We start from the raw sequence: 23,973 nt of genomic DNA, 5'->3' as shown, positions 1-23,973 counted from the left end.
CCCCGCATGAATGCTGTGCGTAGGCTGAGACCTCCCTGGGCCCCTGGGTCACCTCCTCGGGGGCAGCGGCGGCAGAGCAGAGCCGTGAGGGGCCGCGGCTCCCGCCCGCCCTCCAGGGGAGCGCTGCCAGAGCGCGCGGCGCTTCCCTCCGCCGTGCGGCGGCTTGGCCTCGCCGGCTGCCGTAGCGGGGCTGGCGGGGAGCCGGGGCCGCCCGCCCGCGGGACTTCCGTGCTGCTGGCGCCGGGCCGCGCCGCTCGGGGCCCGCCATGGCGCAGCACGGCCCGAGCGTCACCCTGTCCCTCACGCTGCCCATCACCTGCCACATCTGCCTGGGCAAGGTAACGGCGCCGCCGCCGCCCGGCCGCCGCGGACCGCGGGTGGGTGCGGGGAGCTCCGGCCGGTGGCGGCAGCTGAGAGGCCCCGCCGCGGCTCGACGCTCTGACCCCCACCGGCGTTATGTCTTTTAAGGTTCTGCGGCTCCGTGCGGGGGAGGAAACTGGTGGGGCGGGCCGTTCCCGGCAGTGGCTGAGGTTTGCTGGCACCCTTGGGATGTTGGGAACAGCGCGCTGTCCCGGCGGGAGCGTCCCGGGAGGTGTTGAAGGGGCCTGGGGGGCCCGAGGTCGCTGAAAGGCGAGTATGCGGCTCCCGAGGTGCAGGCTTTGAGGTTTGGGGGTTTTCTCCCGGTACCAGTGGGATACTCTGTTATAAAATGCTCGGGGAGCTTGTGTTTAAGCGTGGTGCTGTATCGCGGAGGACGAGTGAAACAAAGACGGGGTGTATAACCAAGTGGATTTAAAAAGTATTGAGCAAAACTGCAGCAGTCTGGAGAAAAAGTTTCCGCTTCCTCTCTCAGACCCTTTCTCAGTTCCTTTCTCTTCTCCCTCGGGAAGCAGAGGGCTCTTTCTAGTCTGTTCATCTCTAAAAGCCCCAGAGCTAATTTCATGGCTGTCACTAATTGCTTCTCAAATTCTTTGCTCATTCTTACTACTCTTTTTTTTTCTTTCCCTTGTTTTCTTTTCTTAAAGCACAGCAATAATTACAAGGGGAGAAATAGCATTTTATGTTTGTACTCTGGCATTTATTGTCTGGTTTGTTTCTACGTCACCTGGCCTTTACTCCCAGACCTTCTCTGCTGGAGTGATAACAAAAGAGCACATTTGATGTCTGAAGTAGGTGTGTCGCACTGATAGTGAAACTAGTCAGACATCTCCCTTTTCTCAAGTCTCATAATTCTGACAGTGTGTTACTTTTAGCAACCATGCTTACTCATTTCTTGGCTTTTTTGTGGAAGCCGAGCAAGACTTCCTGGCTGTTGTCCTGTTACTTTTCTGTTTATCTCTCTAATGGAAATGGAGGAGAACCCAAGTGTACTGTGTCTGTAATGCAGAGTGGAAAGAGTGAAAAGAAGAGTGTGAAATCAAACTGACAAAGATATTTCCTATTTTAATCCAATCCTAGTTACTTTCTGATCTAAGCCCTTAAAAGTTTGATTAGGTATTTGTTCATATCTTGCTATAAAGCCACTGAGTTCTTTCAAGCCACTGTTTCATACTTCCACTTCCTTTCTAGATGTTCCCGAGTTTGTACTGGAAGAGGTTTCCACACTCTTTCTTGCTCTCTTGCACTGAGATAATACATTAACATTATGTAAGTGAATCTATTGGTGAGACATGTGATAAAGATATTTGAATGCGCTCATTTTTATACATGTAAAGCTGTTTAAATATTGGCAAAGCTGACAGCTCTGACTGTCCTTTCTTTTTAATGCGCATCTTTGTCTCTAGCTTGGAACTTCATTAAAAAACTTCTATCAGAACAACCAATCTTCTCAGGATTAAGGTTGGAGGAAGGAAGTTGTTTAATTTAAATTAAGGAAAAAGTCTTGGCAAGTTTTGCTGTCTTTTAGTGGGGAGCAGGGAGTATCATGGAGGGTTGACATAATCTGATACCCCTGTGGTTTGTAGCATAGACTTCAAATCAAGTAGAAGGCCCACCCTAAACTCATAATGTATCTCTTGCTATCCGTGCAAAATTTGCAGAGGTCTGACTGCAAAATACAAACTATTCACTGTGCGTAATGGTAAGGGGGTAAAAAAGGAAATATTGCAGAGAAATTCATTCAATGAGTTGGCCACTCATTGTTTTTAAAGAAGCTGAAATCTTGGGCAGCAGGGGAATGTTAGCCCATTTTGTTAATTGAACAGTGTCAGAAAGTGTATTGGCAAAATGTACAAATAACCCTTTAAAATAAGAGTGAATTGCTTGGATCAATTTCATGTTTGTTACCTGAATATTCTTTTAGCACAGTCTGGGCTGTCTTCTAACATACATGTATTTTTTAATTAGATAACAGATCAGTAGCCATCTGCTTCAGACTGTTAGGTTTACTTGTCCCAGGATGTCTGAAGGTCTCTCTTGTTGGTTTTGGTGTAGACAGGTTGCTTGGACTCGAGACAAAGTTCTGTGTTGGTTGAAACAGTGTAGGATGTCTGGGGATTGGTTCACTGGAGTGTGTCTGATTTTCCATGTTCCTGCTCCTCTCTTAGGGCTGTGTGAAGGCCCAGAAGTGCCTTCAAAGTGACATAGATGTATACAGGGCTGGATATTGATTTGCATAGGAATGGGATTATGTGGGAGGGGAAAAATTAGGAAATTGCTCAAAATTGCCTAGCTGATCAAGCCTTCTGAAATAAACTATAGCCTTTCTAGACATTATGGTCAATTAAGGAACTGAAAGTGTGCTGTAATTCAAGTGTGTGTCCTGATCCCCCACCCCCTGGGCTTGTCACAGTCGGTGAGAAGGGCAGTGGCAGCCCCAGCTATTGTGTGACATTTCAATAGCAGCTTCTGCTGGTGTGGCATGGGTTGCTTTGTGTGGATCCTGAGCCAACAAAAGTGTAGAACCCCAGCCCTGAAATGAAACTTGTAAGGGTGTGTAAATCAGAAGCAGTGTACCCTGGAGAGTAATAAATGTGACTTACTATTTTGCTAGAGATATGGAGTAATCATTCATGTGCAAGAAGTGTGCTTCTGTGTCAGTTTTGGGGTAACTGAGGGTCTCTTGCCCCCCAGGGGGGAAAACCTGCACTCATTAAATGTCTTTTCCTGTTTGGATTATTTTGTGTTATTCTGCTCTGTATCTTATCATCACCATCCATATAACTATTCTCAGGCTGCTTCAGAGTAAGAAAGAGGTATGGCTAGAGAAAAAGTCTTTTTTTTTTTTTTTTTTTTTCCTGCTAGCTGCAGGTGAGAAAGCTCTTTTTCTTGTTAAGGAAAGCAATAAGTAACAAGATTTTTTAAATTAAAAATAATGGAAATTTTAATATTTAAATGTTTCCAAAGCATTGGTGTGCTAATGCTTGCAATAATCACAAAAAAGCCTCCTTAATTAGAGGTGAAAGTTCAGTCTCTCTCTATTCATGCCTTCAGTAACTTGAGTTTCTGTTTATGTATAGATAATTCCTTTGAATCCCCAGACTGTCTTATTGGAGGTCTTAAAAATACTGTGACTCCTGTAAGGTAACAGAGGCATAGATAGTGAATTGGAGAAGAAGCTGACAGATCTGGACCTTAATTCATATCCATGAATATTTCAGTGGTAAATCACTTGGGTTTTAGCTCATGCAATGCTGATGTATGGGTACGATTGCTACAGGACACGTCTTACCTGTTGGCCCAAGCGATTATTGACTGTCCTTTCGAGGTGTTTGCTTCTCCCTGCTAACATTTCATTTTTCCTTTTTAGTTTGACTACTTTAATAATAGAATGGAAGAGGAGTATCTTGGAGATGATGAGGCCTTCATTTAAAGATGAAGATTCTCTTGATCTTGGGTTTTAAGTGCAGTACAGTAGAACCTAAAGTAATACATATTCTGACACTTCTGTGTCTTAAAATACATTTCTAGGAAAAGGAAGGAGTGGAGGAAAAACAAATAATTATTTTAACGCCCCTAACACAAATACTAATTTTAACAAGTAAGAGATTCGAGAGTGTGTATTGCAGTAAGCTGTAACAAGCTGCAATAAGGCATAAAGTCTTTTTCTTCTTCATCATATTTGGTCCCTCTGTGCACATTTACTTTCAAACAGGGTTTATAGTTAAATGACAAGAGAGAATAATGCATTGTCATTAATATTTTCTAAAAGTTTGTTTACCCTGCTGTTTTGGAAGGGGAGGGAAAGCTTGAAAGAATCTGTGTCTGATTGGAATATTTAATCCTTCAGTTAGCTGCCCCATTCTTGGGTAATGACTTATTTAGTAGCAATGCATATCTAGCAGGAGACTTGAATTAGTGATTGCTGGTTCATGTTTCAGCTCTGTGGTTTTGGCCCTGATCCTTTTTAAAGCTGATTTCTGTGGAGCTGATTATCTGCAGGCTAAAGTTAATCTGTAACACTTTATGTTCCAATGATACCCCTTCCACTGAAGTGTTGGATGTTGCCAGTAGAAATCCCTCCTTGCCTCACTTTTGAAAATGCACATACTTTGGTTGTCTTCTACCTTGGGAGTCGAATGCACTTCACTGGAGTGGTTGGCTGTAGTTCTTGGAGGTTGTGGGGTAAAGGAAAGGTACTGCTGCTGCTCTGGTTATTAACAAGGAAAGAAGGACCTCCATTCTGCAGAAATGGTTATAGCTTTGGTACCTTCAATAAGAGGGAAATTTCGTGTTGTGAGTCAGGAGGCTGCTCTTAGCTAGCCCTGTGAAACAACAGTGTCACTTTCCTGCAAGGCCAGACTTGCACTGAGAAATGGAATTGTATATTTTCATATTTTGTTATTTGAAGGAGTTTTAAGGTATTCATAGAGTCTGTTTGGTTTTTTTTTTCTTTTTATTTCCTCTTTGATGCTTAAAGGTCCGTCATCCAGTTATCTGTGTGAACAACCATGTTTTCTGTTCCATTTGTATTGAAGTGTGGCTGAAGAACAATAATCAGTGCCCAGCTTGCAGGATTCCCATCACGCCTGAAAATCCCTGCAAGGAAATTATAGGTAAGGACAAGTTTAGGCTTTGAAATAACTTTCTGGTATTTACTGCTAGAGGAGATTGCTTTGAGTCCAGAGATGTCTGGATGCCTTTTCCTCTGTGTGTTTTTTACCAGCATCTAAGGAAGAATTAACTAAATCTTTAACCTTGTAGCTATTAGGTATGTTACTGGAAAGTTCCAAAGACATTGTGTATATTAATGGCTAGATTATTCAAACACAATAAGTACCCCATGGCTCTAATGATTGTTTTAAAATCTTGGTTGGATGGTGCATTTAACTGAAAAAAATGCATTAAAAATGCATTCTCACCTATGCATTGCAACCTGTTGACCTAAGAGAAGAGCATTCAGCTGAGAATTAGTGTACTTCAATCTAGAATCTTGAATGAGTATGTGGTATTTTTTGTGTTTGTTTTGTTTTGTTCATCACTTCCTTCTTTTTTTATTTTTAAGAAAATTACTCTTAGCACAGAAATAAAACAAAGCTATAACAGCTGCATGACAATCTTAACTTCCTCAGAGCTGGGAGATACTGCTGTCCTTATTTGACATAAAATATCAGCTCTGCTATTTTATTCTAAGAGAAAAATATATCTGAATAATCTCACTTCAAAAACTTACACTAACTTGTACTAATTAAATGTATGCTTGATACCCTGCCCCTTCCCTTCAGCTCTGTTTTATTAGCATGGTCTTAAATAAGATAGGATTCTGTTAAGGAAAAAAAAAAAAGTTGAAAAATGTAGAAGCTTTCTTCCTGTTGTGAATCAAGATTTTGACTTCTAAACATCACTAGTAGGTACTCAAGTTGAACCTGTTCTGAAAGTGAAAGGACTTGAAATCTTCCATGGTAGCCAGTTGGTCCAATATTAGCTGCATTTGTAGTTGATAATATGAGAAGTGCTGTACGGTGGACAACTAGTATTGAATTGAATGAAAAAGAAACAATATTCGTGCTTCTTTCATCCTATGTTGCCTTAGGAGGAACGAGTGAAAGTGATGCTATATTTAGTCCAACAGTCAGAAAACACCTACGTAAAACAAGGCTTGAATTGCTCCACAAAGAATATGAGGTAAGGACAGGGGGAGTGTTGTGACTTTCCAGATGAACTGCAGCTGTTAAATTGCAACATACAAATGGTCCTTTTGCTTTGAGTCCTGCTATTTTTAATTTGAGTAAAGGTGTATACTGTATCTACATGAAACTCAGTTGCATTAAAATGCCACCTTTTGACTGAGGTTACAAGAGAGTATTTGCTGCTGCTTGAAGTGGTCCCACTGATGTCACAGTAATAGTCTTTCTAGACAACAGGTAGCCAAGTACAGCCAATTCTTTAGTTTTGTGGGAATTCCACCCCCAAGTGGTATGGGAGCATTTTCTTTATGCATATTAGGTGTAGGGAGCTTTTTGTTTTGTCTTCAGTACAAACACAAACATTTTCTGAGGTAATCCCCTGTTACTCAGGGAGACTAAATTCCTTGTTAAAGAATATTGCCTGCTGTAACCTTCTGGCATAGGTTAATTTTTAGCATTATTGTTTTATTGTTTTTTGAAAGTGAGTAAATGCTTGAAAGTGGAGCTGAATGTTCCAGTCTCCTGCTGGAAAAATACTCTCTTGGGAAGAAGATGAAAAGCTGTTAATAAGGAATGTGCTTAGTTTGTTTTCTCAGCTGTTGTTTCCTCAGTAGCAGCAGCGTGAAGACATCACATATTTTTGGAGGAAACCTGTTGTGGGGAGGAGAATGAAGGAAAGGAAATGGATTCTATATACCCTTAACACTGGGGAAGTAAGAGCTATCTTTTATGACAAACTTGCCTATAGCTCAGGTTCTATTATTCTCTGTGAGAGAAGGAGTCAGGAAAAAGAGGTTTCCTGCCTTTCTGTTGAATCAACTCAAAATTCATAGAGCTAGTTATAGGATAATGTAAATTTCTTTAAAAAAAACCCTTAATTTAAAATGTTTGTTCCCATGCCAGGTGCAGGGGTGGGCGTGATTATTTGTGAAAATATGCTTATGTAGATGCTGTGTATGGCCTCCCTAAGTACTCTGACCACGAACAACTCATATACTTTAATTGGTGAACAGTGTAGAAGACATGTTTGCAGGATAAATTATTTCTTTTATCCCTTTAACAGCAAGCTTTGGAAGGTTTTTGCTTCACTGTGGCTTCAGACTGATGCAGCTAAGAGCTTTATTCTTTGCATTTTGAGTCTTTCCTAAGATGTTGCTGCTTTGGTGTAGCTGGAGCGGCCTTTTCCAGGCAGTGTTCTGTCTGTTTTGAATTTGAAGACTTTCAGCATCCTAACATGTGACGTTTCAGAATGATATGAGAGAATCACTCTTAAATAAAAGCAAATGAGTCAGCAGAGGATGACCTTAACACTCTTGATACAGGAAATCCTCCCACAGAGTGCCCTAATAATAGATTCATGTTGCTGAATGCTTTGAAGCTTTTGGTCTGCCCGACAGTTTGTTCAGGGTCCTTTATGTAGTCAAGGGATTCCCTGCACTAAAACCTTCAGTATGCTTGAGTGTGCAGGTTGATTAAAATCCTGCCTAAAGCACAATACTTAAGCATACTTAGATATATGTGTAAGTGAAGGCATGCATCTGGGCTTGCCAGAACCCATGTTTCTAAGTGCTGTGGGAACTTGCCAGTATTATTTAATTAATCTCACAATTTATTTTAATTCCTCTGAATTTGTGACACCTTTAGGATGAAATAGAATCCCTGCAAAAAGAAGTAGAAGATCTGAAAGGTAAAAACCTCAGTTTACAGATACAGCTGAAATCTCTTCTGGATCCTGCAGCATCAGCTTTGTCTTGCCAAAATGAGGAAACTAGCCAGTCAGCAAACGAAGCAAGTACCAGTGGCCCAGAAACCCCAGAGGAATGGAGCAAAAAGCTGAAAACTGCCAATGATATGTGCGAAAAATTGATGGATAATGTGGAAAAGCTAAGGGAGGTAATAAATGCAACAAACACATTTCTTCAGCTATTTTGTAGCATAACTGTTTTGTGTTAGCTAAATGGGAGTGAGAGCTACCATGACCTTTGGGTACTTCATAGATCTAGAAGAAAGAGGAAAAAAATTGAATTCCAGTGACTGTTGGTGTATCATAGTATTTCCATATAGCCCTTGCAAGTGTCAGATGTTATTGCTTGTTCTAGTGAGTCCTGTATGTGACTCTTCTTCAACTCCTCTGTCACTCTGTGACTGGGTAATTGGATTATAGTAGCACTTGTCGACAGTATTGATGACCAGATTTTTCAGGCTTGCAATAATCTATATAATATATCTATTTTACAACATTCAGTGGGCAGACACAGTACAGTTTCTGAGGCAGATTTTGCACTATTGCCCTCTCTGCTAGCCGATATTTTTGGTGCAATTTGCTGAGACAGAGTAACTTGACCCTTTGACCAAAAATAGACGAACTTCAGCATTTTATGACCAGAAGATCCTTTACTGGAAATCTGCGGCCTTTTTATATATCTTGGTGTAATATAAAAGTAAATCTGATACTGCAGAAGCAAGGATGAAGGAGACAAGCATGTGAAAATACATTTGAATAAAAGTGTCTTGCAAAATATACCTGTAGGCACAAGTAAGATCACCTTAAACATTGAAGAAGAATGAAATTTCAGATTAATTTGAAATCAGAGTGGAAAAAACTGGACTTGTATTTATTCAAAATGCTGCCTTTATTTCTTCTGTTAACAGTCCTGAGTTACTTCCTGCAAAAATGAAGTGTGATGTGTTTAGGACTTTTTTTTTTTTTTTTAACTTTTTAAGCATTAATAGTGTTCACACTTTTTCTGCGCTATAGACTTGGAGGCACACATTGTACTGGTCTGCCATTTTGTTAATGGGACGCTTCTAGGACCCCAGGAGTTCAGATTCACTTGTAGATGGCAAAAGAGGAGTCGCAGCAGGAAGTTCTTGTCTGCCTTTTTTTTTTGTCAGGTTTTTTTTTTCATGAAGTTAAGCTGTACTGCCTCTTTTTTTTTTTTTTTTTTTTGTGATGACTAAGTTTTTTAACTTTTTCCTAGGTAAGTAAAAAGAAGAATTTTACAGGAACTGAAGAAGGGATTTGCTTGGGTATTTTTTCAGTATAATTTTAGCTTTAGCAAGAAAAGAGGTCCAAGTGTAGGCAATCTCTGAATTTGGTGAAGAGTTACAAAAAAATAGAGGCTTTGATAGGTTTTAGGGAAGAAGTCTTAAACTGGTGTCATAGAATCATTTAGGCTGGAAAAGGGCTTTAAGATCATTGAGTCCAACCCTTTTTTCCCATCTGTTCCCTGGTTGACAACTGCTCAATCCCGTACGTACCTAAAGTCAGTTGGCTGTTTTAGACCTTGTCTCACTTGTAAGCCTGCACTGCCCATCCCCGTTCTGAACAGCAAGACCTCTTTCCCATGCACACACTATCTGGAACCAGAAACCTTCTTATGCCTGAAAGTACCTGACCCAGGAGTTTCAACCAGACATCACTTCCCAGTGAGACAAGATCCCTCAGCAAATGTGGTTGCCACCACTTTTTCAAAACTAGACTGAATCAGGAAGTAGCAACCACCTTTATCATTTAATGTTCTAGAGCAGACAAATATAGGAATGCACAAAGTAGGCATTAATACTTTGAGTGGAGTCATAAAAAGTATGGGAGTGGTGAAACAAACTCCAGAGGAGAAAGCCTAGACTAAGTATACTCATTAAAAATGCAGTTACATGAATTCATTAATGTAGACATTGTGCTGCAAGCAGGGATCCCTTGCAGATTACTGACTTGGAGAGTAGAGCACTCTCTGGAAGGATACCAGAGGGGTTCAGTCCTTGCCATGTGCCACATGGATGCCCTGCCTACCTGGGCTACACAAGTAAAGAAATCTTTTACTTGGTTATGTAGCTGGGGGAGCTGTGTCTTTGGAAAGAGAGAAAGGTCTTGGCCAACGTGTTGTCAAGTGGTTTGATGATGCTTTGAAACTGAGCTTTCCTGAATTCTCATTCATTGCTTTCAGGATAGTTTTTGTGCTTTTATTTTTTAAATACCAAGTAGTTGACAGTCAGCCCTGGGCTCACCCTTCAGTTGTTTGCCACAAGTCTCTAGTTATTCTTTTTGTCCTTAGGAATATTGTGGTGTTGGGAGTGGGGGTGTTTGTTTATTTTTTTCTGTTCCTTTTCCCCTCCTCCTCACCTGGCAAGGTTGCTAGGGATATTTGTATGAGCATTTAAAGTTCTCTGCCTCTCTTCTTGCATTGTTTGATGCTTCTGAAAAAGTACATTTCACTCCTTAGCCCAGTTGCATAGCTCTTTCTTCAGATCTAGCTCTAGATCATACTTTTATTGTGCAGTGGAAGCGTTACCTAATTGAGGCTATGAATTACGAGCCCTGGACTGGTGCTGCTGTTTTTAGCATAGGGAGGTTGAGCAGACCATGAAGTGCAAGGAGTATATTCTGCTTGTTAGGATAGTGGCATTCATTGTTCTGAAACACGCGTGCAGGAAAACTTCTTTTTATATGAAGTGTCTTGTTAACAAGAGTGTCTCCTGAACTAAGAAGAAGGAATTGACCTCAATTCAAAGAGTAGGAAGGGTTGTGAATCAGGAATCTTAATCACAATGTCCTGGAAGAAAGTGAAGAAAGACTGCAAATAGCTTGTCGTAATGGATTTACATCCACAGGATAACTATGCTTTAAAAACAAGCCAAAAACCCACAAAGTAACCTTGCTCTAATTTGGAATGGGGGAAGCTGTTCAACATTAGTTTTGCTGATACCTGCACATTGTAATGTTAATGTACTTAACGTATTTAGTCATGTAGAAAAAAAAACATGGAATTGCCATTAGTACATCTCCTTAATGAAGTTCTGTGCTAACTAACATAGCTGTGTTTATTTCCCTAGATAGGACACTTGCAATGTATTTTGGGAATATAAATAAAAAATGTCTGTTCGCTATTCAGTTTTGCAAACCATTTCCCATGGTGATTTTTAAGTGGTGTCCCTGTCTGAAGGCTGTTTCCTGCCTGCACATTTCTAGTTCTGTCTCTTTAAAAAAGAGAAACAGCTTGTCCTATAAATATTAGAAGTCATTTCTGTTTCACTGTATACTTATTTCTTTCCTTTTCTTTTCCTTAGGCAAATAAGAAACTGAGCGTGGAAAACAATAGCCTTTTAAGAGAGAATTTGCGACTAAAAGCTGAAGTCGATAGTAGATCACCCCAAAAGTATGTGAATATTTTAAAAGCTACTATCTTTTATTTATAGACTGTTTAACTGTTGTAGGACTGTTTAACCTAAAACTGTGGTGGTGTGCATGGTGTTGTGTATGTGTCTCCAGGTAGACTTTGGAATTTTTATCCTCATGGACTTAGGTGAAGAATGAAACTTAGAGAAGAGCGGCAAGTGGGTGAGAAATGCAACTTAGAGAATCACAGCAAGTCCACAGTGAAGGAATATGACTGTGCCTTGTGTTACATGGTACTTTGGAAGTACTGGATTCATTAGTAGAATTCTACAGCTGTTATTGGGAAATTTCTAAATCTGGTGCATGGTCAAAGTAGAAGGTCCGTTACTAAGTTCTGGTGTTGCTGGTGTTTGTGTTTTTGTTCTTCCTTTTGCTGCCTTCAAGGTTTATTTTGTGGGCTTGGGCTCCCTGTTCAAGGAAAGCTCCTGATAGCTTTGTGTCTGGGCCACGTATGTAGAATTGAGCTTCTGCAGCATAAGAACATCATCCCCAGAACTGACGTCTGTGTTTAGTACTCTGTCTTAAACAGTTAAAACACCAATGACAGTACCCTCAAAAAGCAGAAACTTTGCCATAGTCATTAGAGCTGTGTTCTAAGGTACCTCTTCTTGGGAGTACTTTATGAAGCAATATACTGATATTTTTAAAATTATTTTCCTTTCTTTCGTTGGTTTTCTACCTTTCTTCTCTCATTTGTTTAGATATTAAAAAGCTAATAGTAATATTGGCCAAAGGTTTGTACAGAGCTTTTGAGGAAGAGGGTTGGGAGACACCTGTGTAATGTGAGAAGAAAGCTCTCTGGATTTTTTTCTAGTTCTGGCAACACACCTGCTGCAAGATAAAATTCATACTTATAGAAGAGCTTACTTGCCAGACTGCTTGTCATTAGAGACAACAGGAAAGAAGATGCATGATCCTTGTGCTGTGGATACATGAAAGCACGTTCTGCCCTGAAGTCCCCTAATAAGATAGAGCCCAGTTTAAAGTCTTGGCAATGGCTTTTATGGCATGGATTATGTTTTCCCGTAAGACTCAAGAGTGAGTTGGCAAGGATGGCAAACTTAAAAAGTAAATAGATATAACTAAATAAATCCTAGAAAAGAAGAGCTAGAAGAGACCAGATAAACTAAATTGATTTTTACTTTTCCGATATCAGGTGAACTCCGCACTGGAGACAATTTCCCTTTCTTCTAGCTTGTTCATGCTTTACCATGGTCAGAAAAAAATATACATCAGAGGGACAGGCATGTGAAGAACTCGTCTTTGTTGCAAGCCAGTTACTTTCCCATCTTTTTACAGTGTTGCCTAAAACAATAGCCTGTCACTTTCTTCTTTAGAAGCCCAGATATAGCCAAATGTTATTACAAATTGAACAGTGCTGGGGTCTGTCTTGCAATCCAGATGCCCACTAGATTGGCCTGTCTGTATCTCTGCTATTATTTTTTTATTATTATTTTTTTAGTCTCCTGAACAAATACCACATCCTGCCTGCCTATTGGGAATTATCTTTGGCCCATAGTAACTCCAGAGCTGTGCATGGGACTTAAGACATGAATTGAATCAGGCTTAAACTGGGCTAGGAACAGTTCAAACACTTCAGGAGTTTGTATGTCTGTACCCTGATTCTCCTATATTGAATTTTTCCTTTTCTTTGAGCCCAGTGGTGTGCTACAAGAATTTAGTTATGTGCAAGGAAAAACTTGTCCTGGAAGAAACCCTTCAACACATTAAATTTAGCAATTTTGGTTCATGCAGCCTATACCCATTCATTCCTCATTATGTCTGAAATGCTGAATTTGTCCGGGTCTTCTAGATACGTGTGACTTGAGAGAGAAAGTAAACTTGTGTTTATTTGGTTTTGTTCTGCACTCAAGAATCTCCAGTGTCGTTGGTTTTCTGAAGTCATAATGCTTAGAACTGGTACTAGACTACAAGTGAAGTCTTGGTAGCACTAACTAGAGCAGAAAAACTGTCTTCTGTCTTCTATAACATCTTATATTTGCAATACCTTTTTTTGTTGTTTCCTTTTACCTGACACTTCTGCCACAAATGTCCAGTTCTGCCAAATTGCTATTTAGAAAGTTACCTTCCTACCTCATTTTGCATTTGTGGTTTTAATGTCCCCTTTCAAAGTGTGGGAATTAACCCATTTCTTGGCTTTCTTCAGGTTGATGTTTTGATGAATATAAAGCTTCATTCTTTCAAATCCCAGGTACATCCTTCAGATGGTGAGAAGTCTCTCCAGTGTTAAAGTTGGTAGCAGAATTTTTAAATTAGCTTTCATCCTTGTGGTCACTAGTCTGGTCAATATCCAAATCAGACCTAACATCAAGACATTTTTTAAATGTTGTTTCAGCTGTGATGGCAAACTTTGCTAACATTTAAAGGGTCTTTCAGCTAGCCTTCACGCTTTGAACAGGGCTTGCAATAAATGGGTTTTTTCACTTGCTTATGAAATCAGAATTGGAGGCATAAATATCAGAGCCCAACAATGTCACTAGAAAAAAATGTTTCTGTGCAAGTACATGGATTTGACAGTATAGTTGTGCCAGTGGGCTTTATTCAGAAGTTTTCAGAAGGTAATTTTTGGAAAAGTTTTTGAATGAGTCTCTTGTGCAATTTAAAATAGCTACTGAATTGGATCTTTGTAATTTAATGTCGCCACGATTGTTTCATTTTTCATACATTCCTTAGCTTCAGATTTTCAGGTATGGATTCATGCTTAAACAACTAACTAAAGTAACTGAATAAAACTGGTGTCAAAGTATTTTGTAAAGGTTTTGTCAGTATTGAGTCCCTGTGTCCCAAGTGTAGTGCATTTTGCACATGATGACATTGGAGCTAAATAGCACAACATATATTGTTTTAGTGGACTTAGCTTTAGAGAAGAGGGAACACTAATGGCAGGTGAATGATCCCTTTGTAACACAAACTACCTCCTACATCACAGGGAAAAGTATAATTAGCCTTCTTCAGTGGTCAATAAAAAACTTTCCTTTTATCATAGACTTGAATTGTTTTTTCTTTGTTCTTATCCATTAAAACCTGAATGTCATGTATGCCAATAAAATCAATATTTCAGCCATGTCAGGAATTTTTATACATTTTTTAAACTGATGATGCTGATTTATTGATTAGCTTTTTATTTTTTTCCTTGAAACATTTTTGAGACTAGACTTTCACCAGAATACCATACCATCATATAGTTGGGACACAGGTCTGAAAGACAAATAAGGGTAAGTTTCTTGCTCTGATTCTTACCAAAGACCTGCATTAGTCTTCCATTTCTCAGGCAAATCAGGCTGATTTGTGGTTGTTGTGTGTTCTTTCTTTACCTTTTCTCCTGATGAATTTTCAACGACTTCCGTGTTCCCGATACAGAACAAAAAAACTTCTAAAACTTAAGTTTTGCCAGATAATAAAGCCCTGTTACTTCCAGCTCTACTTGAAATAGAAAACTGTTAGGTCTGTTGGCAGGACACAGTGGATCTAAAAGCGTTTTTGGCAAAGGGATGTTTGCTTTTTACCTGAAGGAAAATAACTAGCAAGTCCATCTACTCCCGGGTATAGTGTATTTTATGAATGGTTAGATTCAGATTGGCTTGAACCAGACTTGTAGGCTTCCTAGGAGTCTTTTCCCTAAATATTTAATTCCTTCTGCCAGTTAAAATCCCAGTCTGAAACTATCTATAACATGCATAAAATTGTTGCATTATCTCTTTTCTCTGGTTTTGTGAGTTGTTTTATTGTTGCAGTTTGCGGGGGAGGAGCAGTTCTTCTTCAGTTTTACTGTTTATCTTGTCTAGATTTGTGACTTCAGGTACACTGAAATTTAAAGCTGTTGACTTTCTAGGTCATTCTTTACAACATTCAATTTTCACCTAACTCAAATTTATTTCTGCACATACCAGGCTATTAAATTCAGTCTGCATTTCACTGGGCCTACAAACAGATTTCTAAAAACTTGTGTCCAGGGTGCACAGTGTAAAAATATTAGTGTCTTCCCTGATAGAAAACTGGGCTATGGTCTCACCTCTGTGTAAGTTTGTTGGTCCAGAGGAGTGACCATTTTTGAAGACTAGCTGCAGTGTGGCCTTAGAAGTAAAGTAAGGGGAAGTACTATATGATAGCCTTCAAAACAGCTCTGAGTTCTTGAGCATTAAATCCTGAGAAAGTGCCCACTTCATGCCTGAAGATCTAAACCTTAGTCAGGTGGGTAAGGACATTCAGATCACACTCTGGTTTTGTGGGTTTTCCAGTAGGGATTTTTTTTTCAGTAGTTCTGAAGTAATTCTTTGTAGCTTGTGCTATTTGCTGACCCTGGTGATAATCTGCCTTTCTTACATGGAAGACCAGGGGTGATTCACTGAAAGATGTTAAAATGCTTGGAGAGGCTTTGCATATTTGCCTAAATTCAGCCAATTCCCTAAGTGAAAGGGGAAGCTCATTTCAAACAATGTACCTGACTTGCCTGTTCCCAGTGGACGGTATGTCTTGACTTCCTGTGTTTGGGTTTTTTTTCCGCTTGCTACGAAAAGGCCCTCATCTGACAGTAACTGGTTTTTAGTTCTGATGTTTATGCAAGTATGACATACTTTTAAGGCAGTTGTGTAAAACCTGGGATTTCTGCAGATCACCTTTCATAGGTAATGTAGAGGAGAATTGCAGAACTTGTACAGCTGGTACATGACATCACCAAAGAACTGGAGAAACTAATAGGTCTTTCAGCTGGTTTGTTCTTGAATATCCTGCCTTTCTTCCCATCTAACTGCAGAACCCAAGGGAAAATCTGTATCGAAATGATGGGACTGGGTTTGGTTATACACTCTGGCATTGCCCTTATCTCAAACTGTAATAAGCCCTGACTGTACCTTGTCGTTTTCCACTTTCCACCCTTTGTTTCCTTTGGAGGACCGATCATGCTCATGCATCCTGAACTGCTGGGTGGTCCCCAGCCTGGGCCATCAGGTGATTAGAACTGGAGAGTCAATTTCCATAGCACCCATGCAGCCCCAGTCTTCAGGAAGTGGTTATACAAGAAAATTGTTTGTTGCAGCTGCTTGCTGTCCTGAAAGAGAAGAGTTTGTATGAGGTTGTGTGGTTTAAACTGACTTAAGGACTCAACCAGACAGACGTGCTGCAGTTAGTGGTCACTGATGTGTTATTTTATGTATAAAATAAAACTCTAAAGCTGAATTTGCAGAACTGATAGGTAAGAAGAGAAGAAACAACTGAAAAATTTGTTCAACTTCCCAAACAGTTTCTAAATGGACTTCTTCTGAAGTTGTCGTGGTTTAACCCGTGCAGCAACTAAGTCCCACACAGCCTCTCACTCTCCTCTCAGGGCAGAGAAGCAGAGAAGTAAAAGTGAAAAAACACATGGGTTAAAATAAAGACAGTTAAGTAGAGAAAGAAAAGCTGTGCACAAGCACAGCAAACCAAGGAATTTATTCACCACTTCCCAGAGGCAGACAGGTGTTCAGACATCTCCAGGAAAGCAGGTCTCCATCTGTGCCTAACAGTGACTCAGGAAACAAACACCATCATTTAGAACATCCCACCTTTACTTCTTCTTTTCCCAGCTTTATATTCTGAGCATAATGAGTTGTGGTCTGGAGTATACCTTTGGTGCATTGGGATCAGCTGCCCCAGCTGTGTCCCTTCCCAACTTCTTGTACACCCCCAGCCTCCTCACTGGTGGGTTGAGAGGCAGAAAATGCCTTGACTCTCTTGTAAGAACTGCACAGGAGCAACTAAAACATCCCTGTGTTATCAGCATTGTTTCCATCACAAATCCAAAACATAACCCCATACTAGCTACTGTGAAGAAGAGTAACTGTATCCCAGCTAAAAGCAGGATAGGAGTACCCAAATATAACTGAGGGAGCAGTTGTGGAATAATGCAAAGGAGGGTGACTCCAACAGTATTAGTTCTTGCTCACGGTAGATCAGAGATGACTGCAGCTTTCTGATTCGTGTCAAGTTAGAATCATGCTGGGACAAGAAAAAGGACTCTGACTGAGGAAAGGTCCTGAAATATGAGCTTCAAATATTCACCTAGACATCCAGTGTCACCTCAGACACTGTAACATACTCACTACGCATTCCTGGGGCTGGTAGCTGCGATACAGGATCTGTAGATTCGTCCTTCCAGGGTGATATCTGGGGGCCAACAGTCATATAAAAGACTTTAAGCGATGTAAAATACTGTTAGATGTGTTTAAGGATCCAAATCCCACCTGAAATGTGTTCTTGTTCACTTTATGAGGGACAATTTGTTTTTCTGAGCTTGCAGTTTTCTGTATGAAGGATGTACTTGAAAAAAATGCAGTGAGATCCAAAGTTATTGTTTCAGTGATACGACTAAAGAACAAGACCCTAACACTGAAAAGTCTTTGTCCATGTGTGAGGAAATGGCTTTCCTTTTGGTATATATATGCTTTTTATTGCATGTATACTAAATACATTAAGTTCTACTGAAGAATTTAATCACCTTGTTACCAAGCGTGACATAATTCAAATGCTTCAGGAAATAAAATTTATTGTCAGGTGAAACTTAAATTTATTTTCATGTAACTGTATTGCATTCTGGTGTTACTATCATAAGTCCATAATTTTTTGGCTATAGCGCAGCTCACTGTACATCTGAAGGGAAAAGAAGAAATCTCTTATGAGGGGTTTGGTTTGGGGAAATGGGGAGGGTTCTGGTTTCTTTAACCAAAATATGAATGTTTTTAAACTCTCTTCTGACTTGCTAGGTCAGGCACTAAAGCACCTATATCTGGAGTAATTGGCTGTCATAAAATCTATGGCCTTGAAAATGTGGGAAATAAATATATGCAAGTCTTAAAGCAGGAACAGAAAGCAACTGCTATTCTAATGCCTAACTGCAGAAGTAACTTTATAGGCAGCTTGTCATATGTTACATTTCTGAAAACCAAAATTCCCAAGCACATCCCTCTGCAACAATTAACATATTAGTGATGCTGTTTGCCTTTGAACAACATACTGTATTTTTTTAACCTGAGGACACTTGTTATAAAAGTTACACTTGAGAATACAGTGCTTCTTCCTCATAAGCAAATCTCAGGCTGTCACTAATGCTATTTGCATTAAATAAACATATTACACCATTCTTCCATTAAAAAGGAATTACCAGGTATGCATATAAATGTAAACATGTTTTAATTTTTATGTCAGAGTGTCTGCTACAGCAGACTCCAGAAAATATTGCTTATTTTACATAAGCATTTTTTGCTTTCTCTCACTTGGCTATTCAGCTAAATTGTATTTTTGCATCTTCTATCTTTTATTAAGGAGTGTAGGATTTGCTCCTGTAAGACTGTGTGAATGTCTGTTAGAGAAAGGCAAAATAAATACGTCTGGATCACCTTAGGAAGTGGAAAAGGTCTTGCTTGGACCCTGCTGCGCTACAGTGACTCCTTCTGTCTGTTAAACCAAAATCTGTGTTCCTTTAACTGAAGGAGGAAGTAAGCCAAAATGTGTTGTTGTGTAAGGATGCTTAGTTCGTGTAACCCCCTTCCCCTGAAAATATAATAGAAACATTCTTGAGCTGAGATTCTGCATTTACCTAGTTTCTTAGGGGAGAGAGAAAGTCTTCTCTGCCTTTTCTCCTATTTCCCTCTTGTGTGCAGCTAGAAATGGGCCAACTGCTATAAGCAATTGGGAAAATTTGTTTTCCAGAGAGTAAGCAAATTAAAAACAGTCTGTCTTCCTTTTTTTATGAAGGTGAAGATAATTGGGTAGAGGTACTGTGGAGGTGAGGGGATCCTTGCCTAGACTGAGCTGCAGTCCAGATAGCTTCTTTTAAGGGAAAAAAGAAATCTTACTAAATATAAAACTTCTACTTTGCCGTTTCTTGTCTACAAGGAAGTGAGTGGCATACACCAAAGCTGTGTGAAGCTTAGGCTGATCAGATTTAAAAAGTGGTCTGCTAGATGTGACAGAAGTGACTTAGACTGTTGTGTGAATCTTACCCATCCCTAAACCATCTACACCAAAGTCTTCAGAGTTCTTTAAATATGCAGAAGCAGTTGAACAGTGAAATGTATCAGTAGATCTGGTCACTCCTGCCCGATTCATTTTGGGCTTATAATTACTGCTTTCCCCAGCTGTCCAGTTAATTGTATTGCAATTGTCAATGCACAGCAGCTTTCTGCTGCTTTGGGCTCATGACTTGAAGAAGCAGAATATGGTTTGATTGCTGGAAATATATGCATGGATCCATGGCTATTTTGCCATCATACTTGCAGGCCACAGATAACACCACCTTCAGATTTCACTGGTCCAAGAGTTGCAGTGGGAGCATTTGGTGAAGAGGTGAGGTGACAGAATGGGGAAAATGGAATATGAATTCAGTGTGACTCTGAGGGAGGGACAGGCAGACAGACAAACAAAAAAGGTAGAAATTTCAGGCAGTGTTTGTGCTGAAAGAATAAATATAAACCTGTGCTGTAACATGGAGATGCAAGATGGAAAATGGAAATTCAGTGTAAGCCCACATACAGAATTGTCCTTTCTTTGTGATATAAAACCTTATTTGCCAGAGTTGTAGGGTGGCTGCAGGTCCTTCCCTCCTTTCTAATAATATCAGAACTTTAATTGTTTTTTCTTTCTGTAAATTGAAAGCCTTGGATGGAGCAGAGAATTCCCTGGTGCTCACCTGTCAGTGACAGGTTAGAATTAGTCAGGACATGTAGCTGAAACCTTCACCTGCCCTCTGGGGAAGGTCAGTCTTGAAAGCTTGTGGAGGATGAGGGGAAGGCAAGTCGCTGTCTTGGCAGTTGAAAATGTGCTCAAGCTGGAAACCTCACGAGCACACAACTTTCACAAACCACAAGCAGCAGGTTTTTGTATTGGAGTCGAGATACAAAGCAGATTGTTCTGGTTGTAAAGCTCAGAAAAACAGGTAACTCTTAAGTAAGTGGATCTACTATGCACAGGATGGGTGAGGAAAAGCTGTGTATCTAATGGGAACATAATTGAAATGGTCTATGTAAGTATTTAAACCACCTCAAAGGACTAATGCAATTTCGGCATTTCGTATCAGCATTTTGTTTTTGACAAGGTGACATTGTGAAAGAAATGTATTGTAAAACACTGCTGTACTGTAGGAAAATGATTGAATGTAAATATTTCAAGATGTGGACCACTGTTCAAATGTTATCATAAATCTTTGCCATTGTTTTAGGGGATAATTCTTCATGCATATTTGAGTTGAATTGATAGAACCAACCCCTGGAAGGGTAATCTGCTTGTTATTGCCTTGCTACCACTAATACTTTCATTTTGTCTTTTCATGTATCACCTCCACCTGTATGTTATTTGTGATGCTTGGTTATATGTGATGATTTCAGTAATTTTTTTCATAACTAGCAGAGAAAAGTTCTGACTTTAGGTTTCAAATTACATAGTGTTTAATAGCTTTGTTCTGTCTTGAAATGAGCTTGCAAACCTTCACAAGAATGTTTTTTTCCAGCTTAATATTTTCTTTCTTGTTTACTTACTGCAGGTTTGGTAGGTTTACAGTAGCTGCACTTCATTCCAAAGTGGAACAAAGTGAACGTGAAATAAACCGTCTGAAAAAGGCACTGGAAAGAAGCGATAAATATATAGAAGAAATAGAGTGTCAGCTTTTACAGCTGAAAAATGCAGGCAAAGGAAGCCAGACAGTGAGTGCTGTTAGTGAGAGAGTGCTTTCCACAGATGCTGAAGGAGGTGAGAGCAGTGAAGATACAACTTGTTTGAAAACCCAAGCTGAGGAGAAAAAGTCTTTGAATACCAGTCAAAGTCCTGACAGTCTTGAGCAGCTGACAAGTGGTGGAACTTGTTTAAGCTCTTCTAGTCACGATGGCTTGAATAGCTCAAATACCCAGTGTGCCCCAAAGAAAGGACTATTTCCAGGATGTCACAGGGTTCTCCTGGATGAAAATAGCACAAATATGGATGCCTGCTTAGAAGACCAGTGGAATAAAATTGAGGAATGTACCCCATACAAAGATGAAGAACTTTATGATCTTCCACCACCATGCACTCCTTTTCTGTCTCTCAGTCGCCTTCAATTGAACACTCCTGATGGAAAAGAAAATGCAAGAAAACCATCAACATTCCTGAGAAAACTGAAATTTGAAGAGTTTCATTGCACTTCAGATGATTGCAGCAAAGATTCTTCTGAGCACAGCACAAGCAGCTGTAATAGCAGAAAGAAGCTAAACTGTTTTACTATGGGAAAATCAGGGGTTTGGGGCACCTGCCCAACAAATTTTGCAGAGAACTTAGATTTTGATGGATCAGAGCAAAATTCAGTAGCTGGTGAGTCAGATGAGACAACAGCAAAGTCCAGCGACAAAACAAGTTCTTGCTTACCTAAGAGGTTACATACCCTCTGCTGTTCCGAAATGAACCGCACAAGAACCTCCAGCGAGGCTTCTATGGATGCTGCCTACCTCGATAAAATTTCTGAGTTGGACTCAATGATGTCTGAGTCAGACAACAGCAAGAGTCCGTGCTATAATTTCAAATCCTCTGATCTTGAAGGTTCTTCAAAGTCAACAGAGTGCACTAAGCTTCTGAATGGAACTGAGAAGAATCTGGAAGAGATGAATGAGGAGCAGAGTATGAAGTGTCCAGAGACAAGCGATCTGGCAGCTGACAGAACTGGCTGGAAACCTGCTATGTTTTCCAGCCTCTCCCCATCTGACCTAGATATGAATGACCACTTTCCACTGTTTACAGGCCAAAATGTGGTGGCTAATGATGCCAAACCTCCAAACTCTTTGTTTCAAAGGGACTTCTCCCCAGATGTACTGTTCAGTAACTCACAAAGGTTATTTGAGGAACAGAAATTTAGTTCATGTTTTTTAAAGATGCCATCTGATCTGCAAGGTCAGATTCCTCCTTGGGTGTCTTCCTTTACAGCTGAAAGGAAAAATAAAAATGTCAGTCAGTCAACCAAGAGGAAAATTCAAAACAGCCTTTCCAGTGCTAGTCCATCAAAAACCACCAAAAACTGATTCTGCTTGGAAATCAAACGTGACTCAAAGTTGTAAACCTGCAAATGTTTAATATTTACAGGTGAACTTAATTTTTAATGACTTCCATGCCATCCGATCCTGTTGTTTTCGACTGTGTGAAAACCGAATGTTCCCCTGCCCATTGCAAGCTCTTTCCCAAGGAAGAACCATTCCAGATTATTTTCTTTTACTGGGCATTTTATTTACCTGGGGGCTTGGGAGTTTTTGATGCCCTTTAAGTTTTCAGATTACATGATCTTTCAATTGTCAGCACAGCTAATGGCTCCTTGACAGTTCTAAGTGGTCTTGTCAAATTAGTCATTTATGTAAGAATTAGTTTTAAAGGTTACGTTTCCCATTCCTAAAGATCACGTTTTGTGTATGTAAGGCAGCTACTGGCCATATATCCTATGGAATCGTGAAATTGCTGTAAAATATTGTCAGTTTTGCCATAAAACTTGCCTCCCAGAGGAAATGTTCCTGCTTGGACTGTTTCATAGCGCTGTACTGTACTGAAACTCTTGTTTTAAGTGGGTGTAAGTAGCAGCCTCTTTCTTTTCAGGGTCACAGCACTTCAGTCAGAAAACATCACTTCTTTAACACTGCAATTATGTCTTGTCTTTTTTTGAAGTTAGGCACAATTTTTAATTTAGTTCCCAAAAAGCATTGTTATTCTAAATGTGTTTAGTATGCCTGTATGGACCATAAAAATGGGTTTGTATGCTAATGATTTGTTTACCTAATGTGCACTGAACATCTTACATTAATACTGTACCATTTTACATTAATACTGCATGCTTTTCTATGTGAATTGAATAAAACATGTTATAAGAACTGTAATCCTTGATGTTGCCTCAAATATTGAATTAGCAAAAAAAAAAAAAAACAGGAAACTTTTTTTCGTAATTTGGGAAATAAATTATCTAAGTTTTGTAAAGCAAAAACGTGAGCTTATTCACAAAAAAAAAATCTCCCTTCCTCCTTCTTGTTAGACATGCTACCATTCCAGTGTCAGCATCGATACAGTTGATGGAAATGGCTTTCGGCCTCTCTGGAGGTGACTCTTCCATAAAGTATTGCATAGGTCAACATAATGTGATGGCCTGCTACAGGCAGGAGACCTAATTAAGCAGCAGAGCAAAATTGGTTTCTTTGCATTATTGTGTTTTAAGTTTTTTTAAGGCTATATTTAATTACAAGATGCAGGGTTTTTTTCTTTCTGTATAGGCCTCTGATGGCATTTCTTAGAAACAGAGGTCCTCACTTCATCAATACCTATGATATGAAAAATCCATATGCTGCCTTTTGTCCCTTTAGAAAGAGTGATAGCCACTTGGAAAATTTCAATACACTGGCTCATCTTGTAGAGTTAAGTTCTGTAAACTGTGAACAAGAGCTACACTTCATGTTGTAATCTGAGCATACATTTGTGCAATTGATGTGTTCATTCTAAAATGGGACTTTCCTTTTTTGAGCTTTACCAAAACATCATCATTCAAGCCATACATGCAAGGACCTTTTTGTGGCGACAGGCAGGATGGCATTGTGCTTGCATATACTGCTTTCAGTATATCACCTGAGTTTTAATCTTCACAGAAAAATCTAGTTGTTCAATTTTAATATATTTTTCAGAAATTAGCTCTCAAAACCATTTGGAAATGATCTGTTACTTGATGTGCTAGTTTTCCTAAAAGTCAAA

General features: G+C 39.7%; 1 protein-coding gene across 1 annotated transcript; it reads left to right on the top strand.

Moving 5' to 3' along the window:
- Positions 1-229: 229 nt before the first annotated feature.
- On the top strand, positions 230-23,062 carry OBI1 (ORC ubiquitin ligase 1). Its single transcript, XM_082277612.1, has 6 exons — positions 230-338; positions 4,859-4,994; positions 5,972-6,063; positions 7,710-7,958; positions 11,133-11,221; positions 20,774-23,062. Exons 1-6 carry the CDS (start codon positions 267-269, stop codon positions 22,272-22,274), a joined length of 2,139 nt encoding a protein of 712 aa, XP_082133738.1. The 5' UTR covers positions 230-266; the 3' UTR covers positions 22,275-23,062.
- The last annotated feature ends 911 nt before the right edge of the window (positions 23,063-23,973 follow it).

Source organism: Coloeus monedula (assembly GCF_965178545.1).
Source record: "Coloeus monedula genome assembly, chromosome: 3".
Taxonomy (NCBI): Eukaryota; Metazoa; Chordata; class Aves; order Passeriformes; family Corvidae; genus Coloeus; species Coloeus monedula.
Note: the sequence above shows the minus strand (reverse complement) of the source record. Positions and strands in the feature narration are given on the sequence as shown.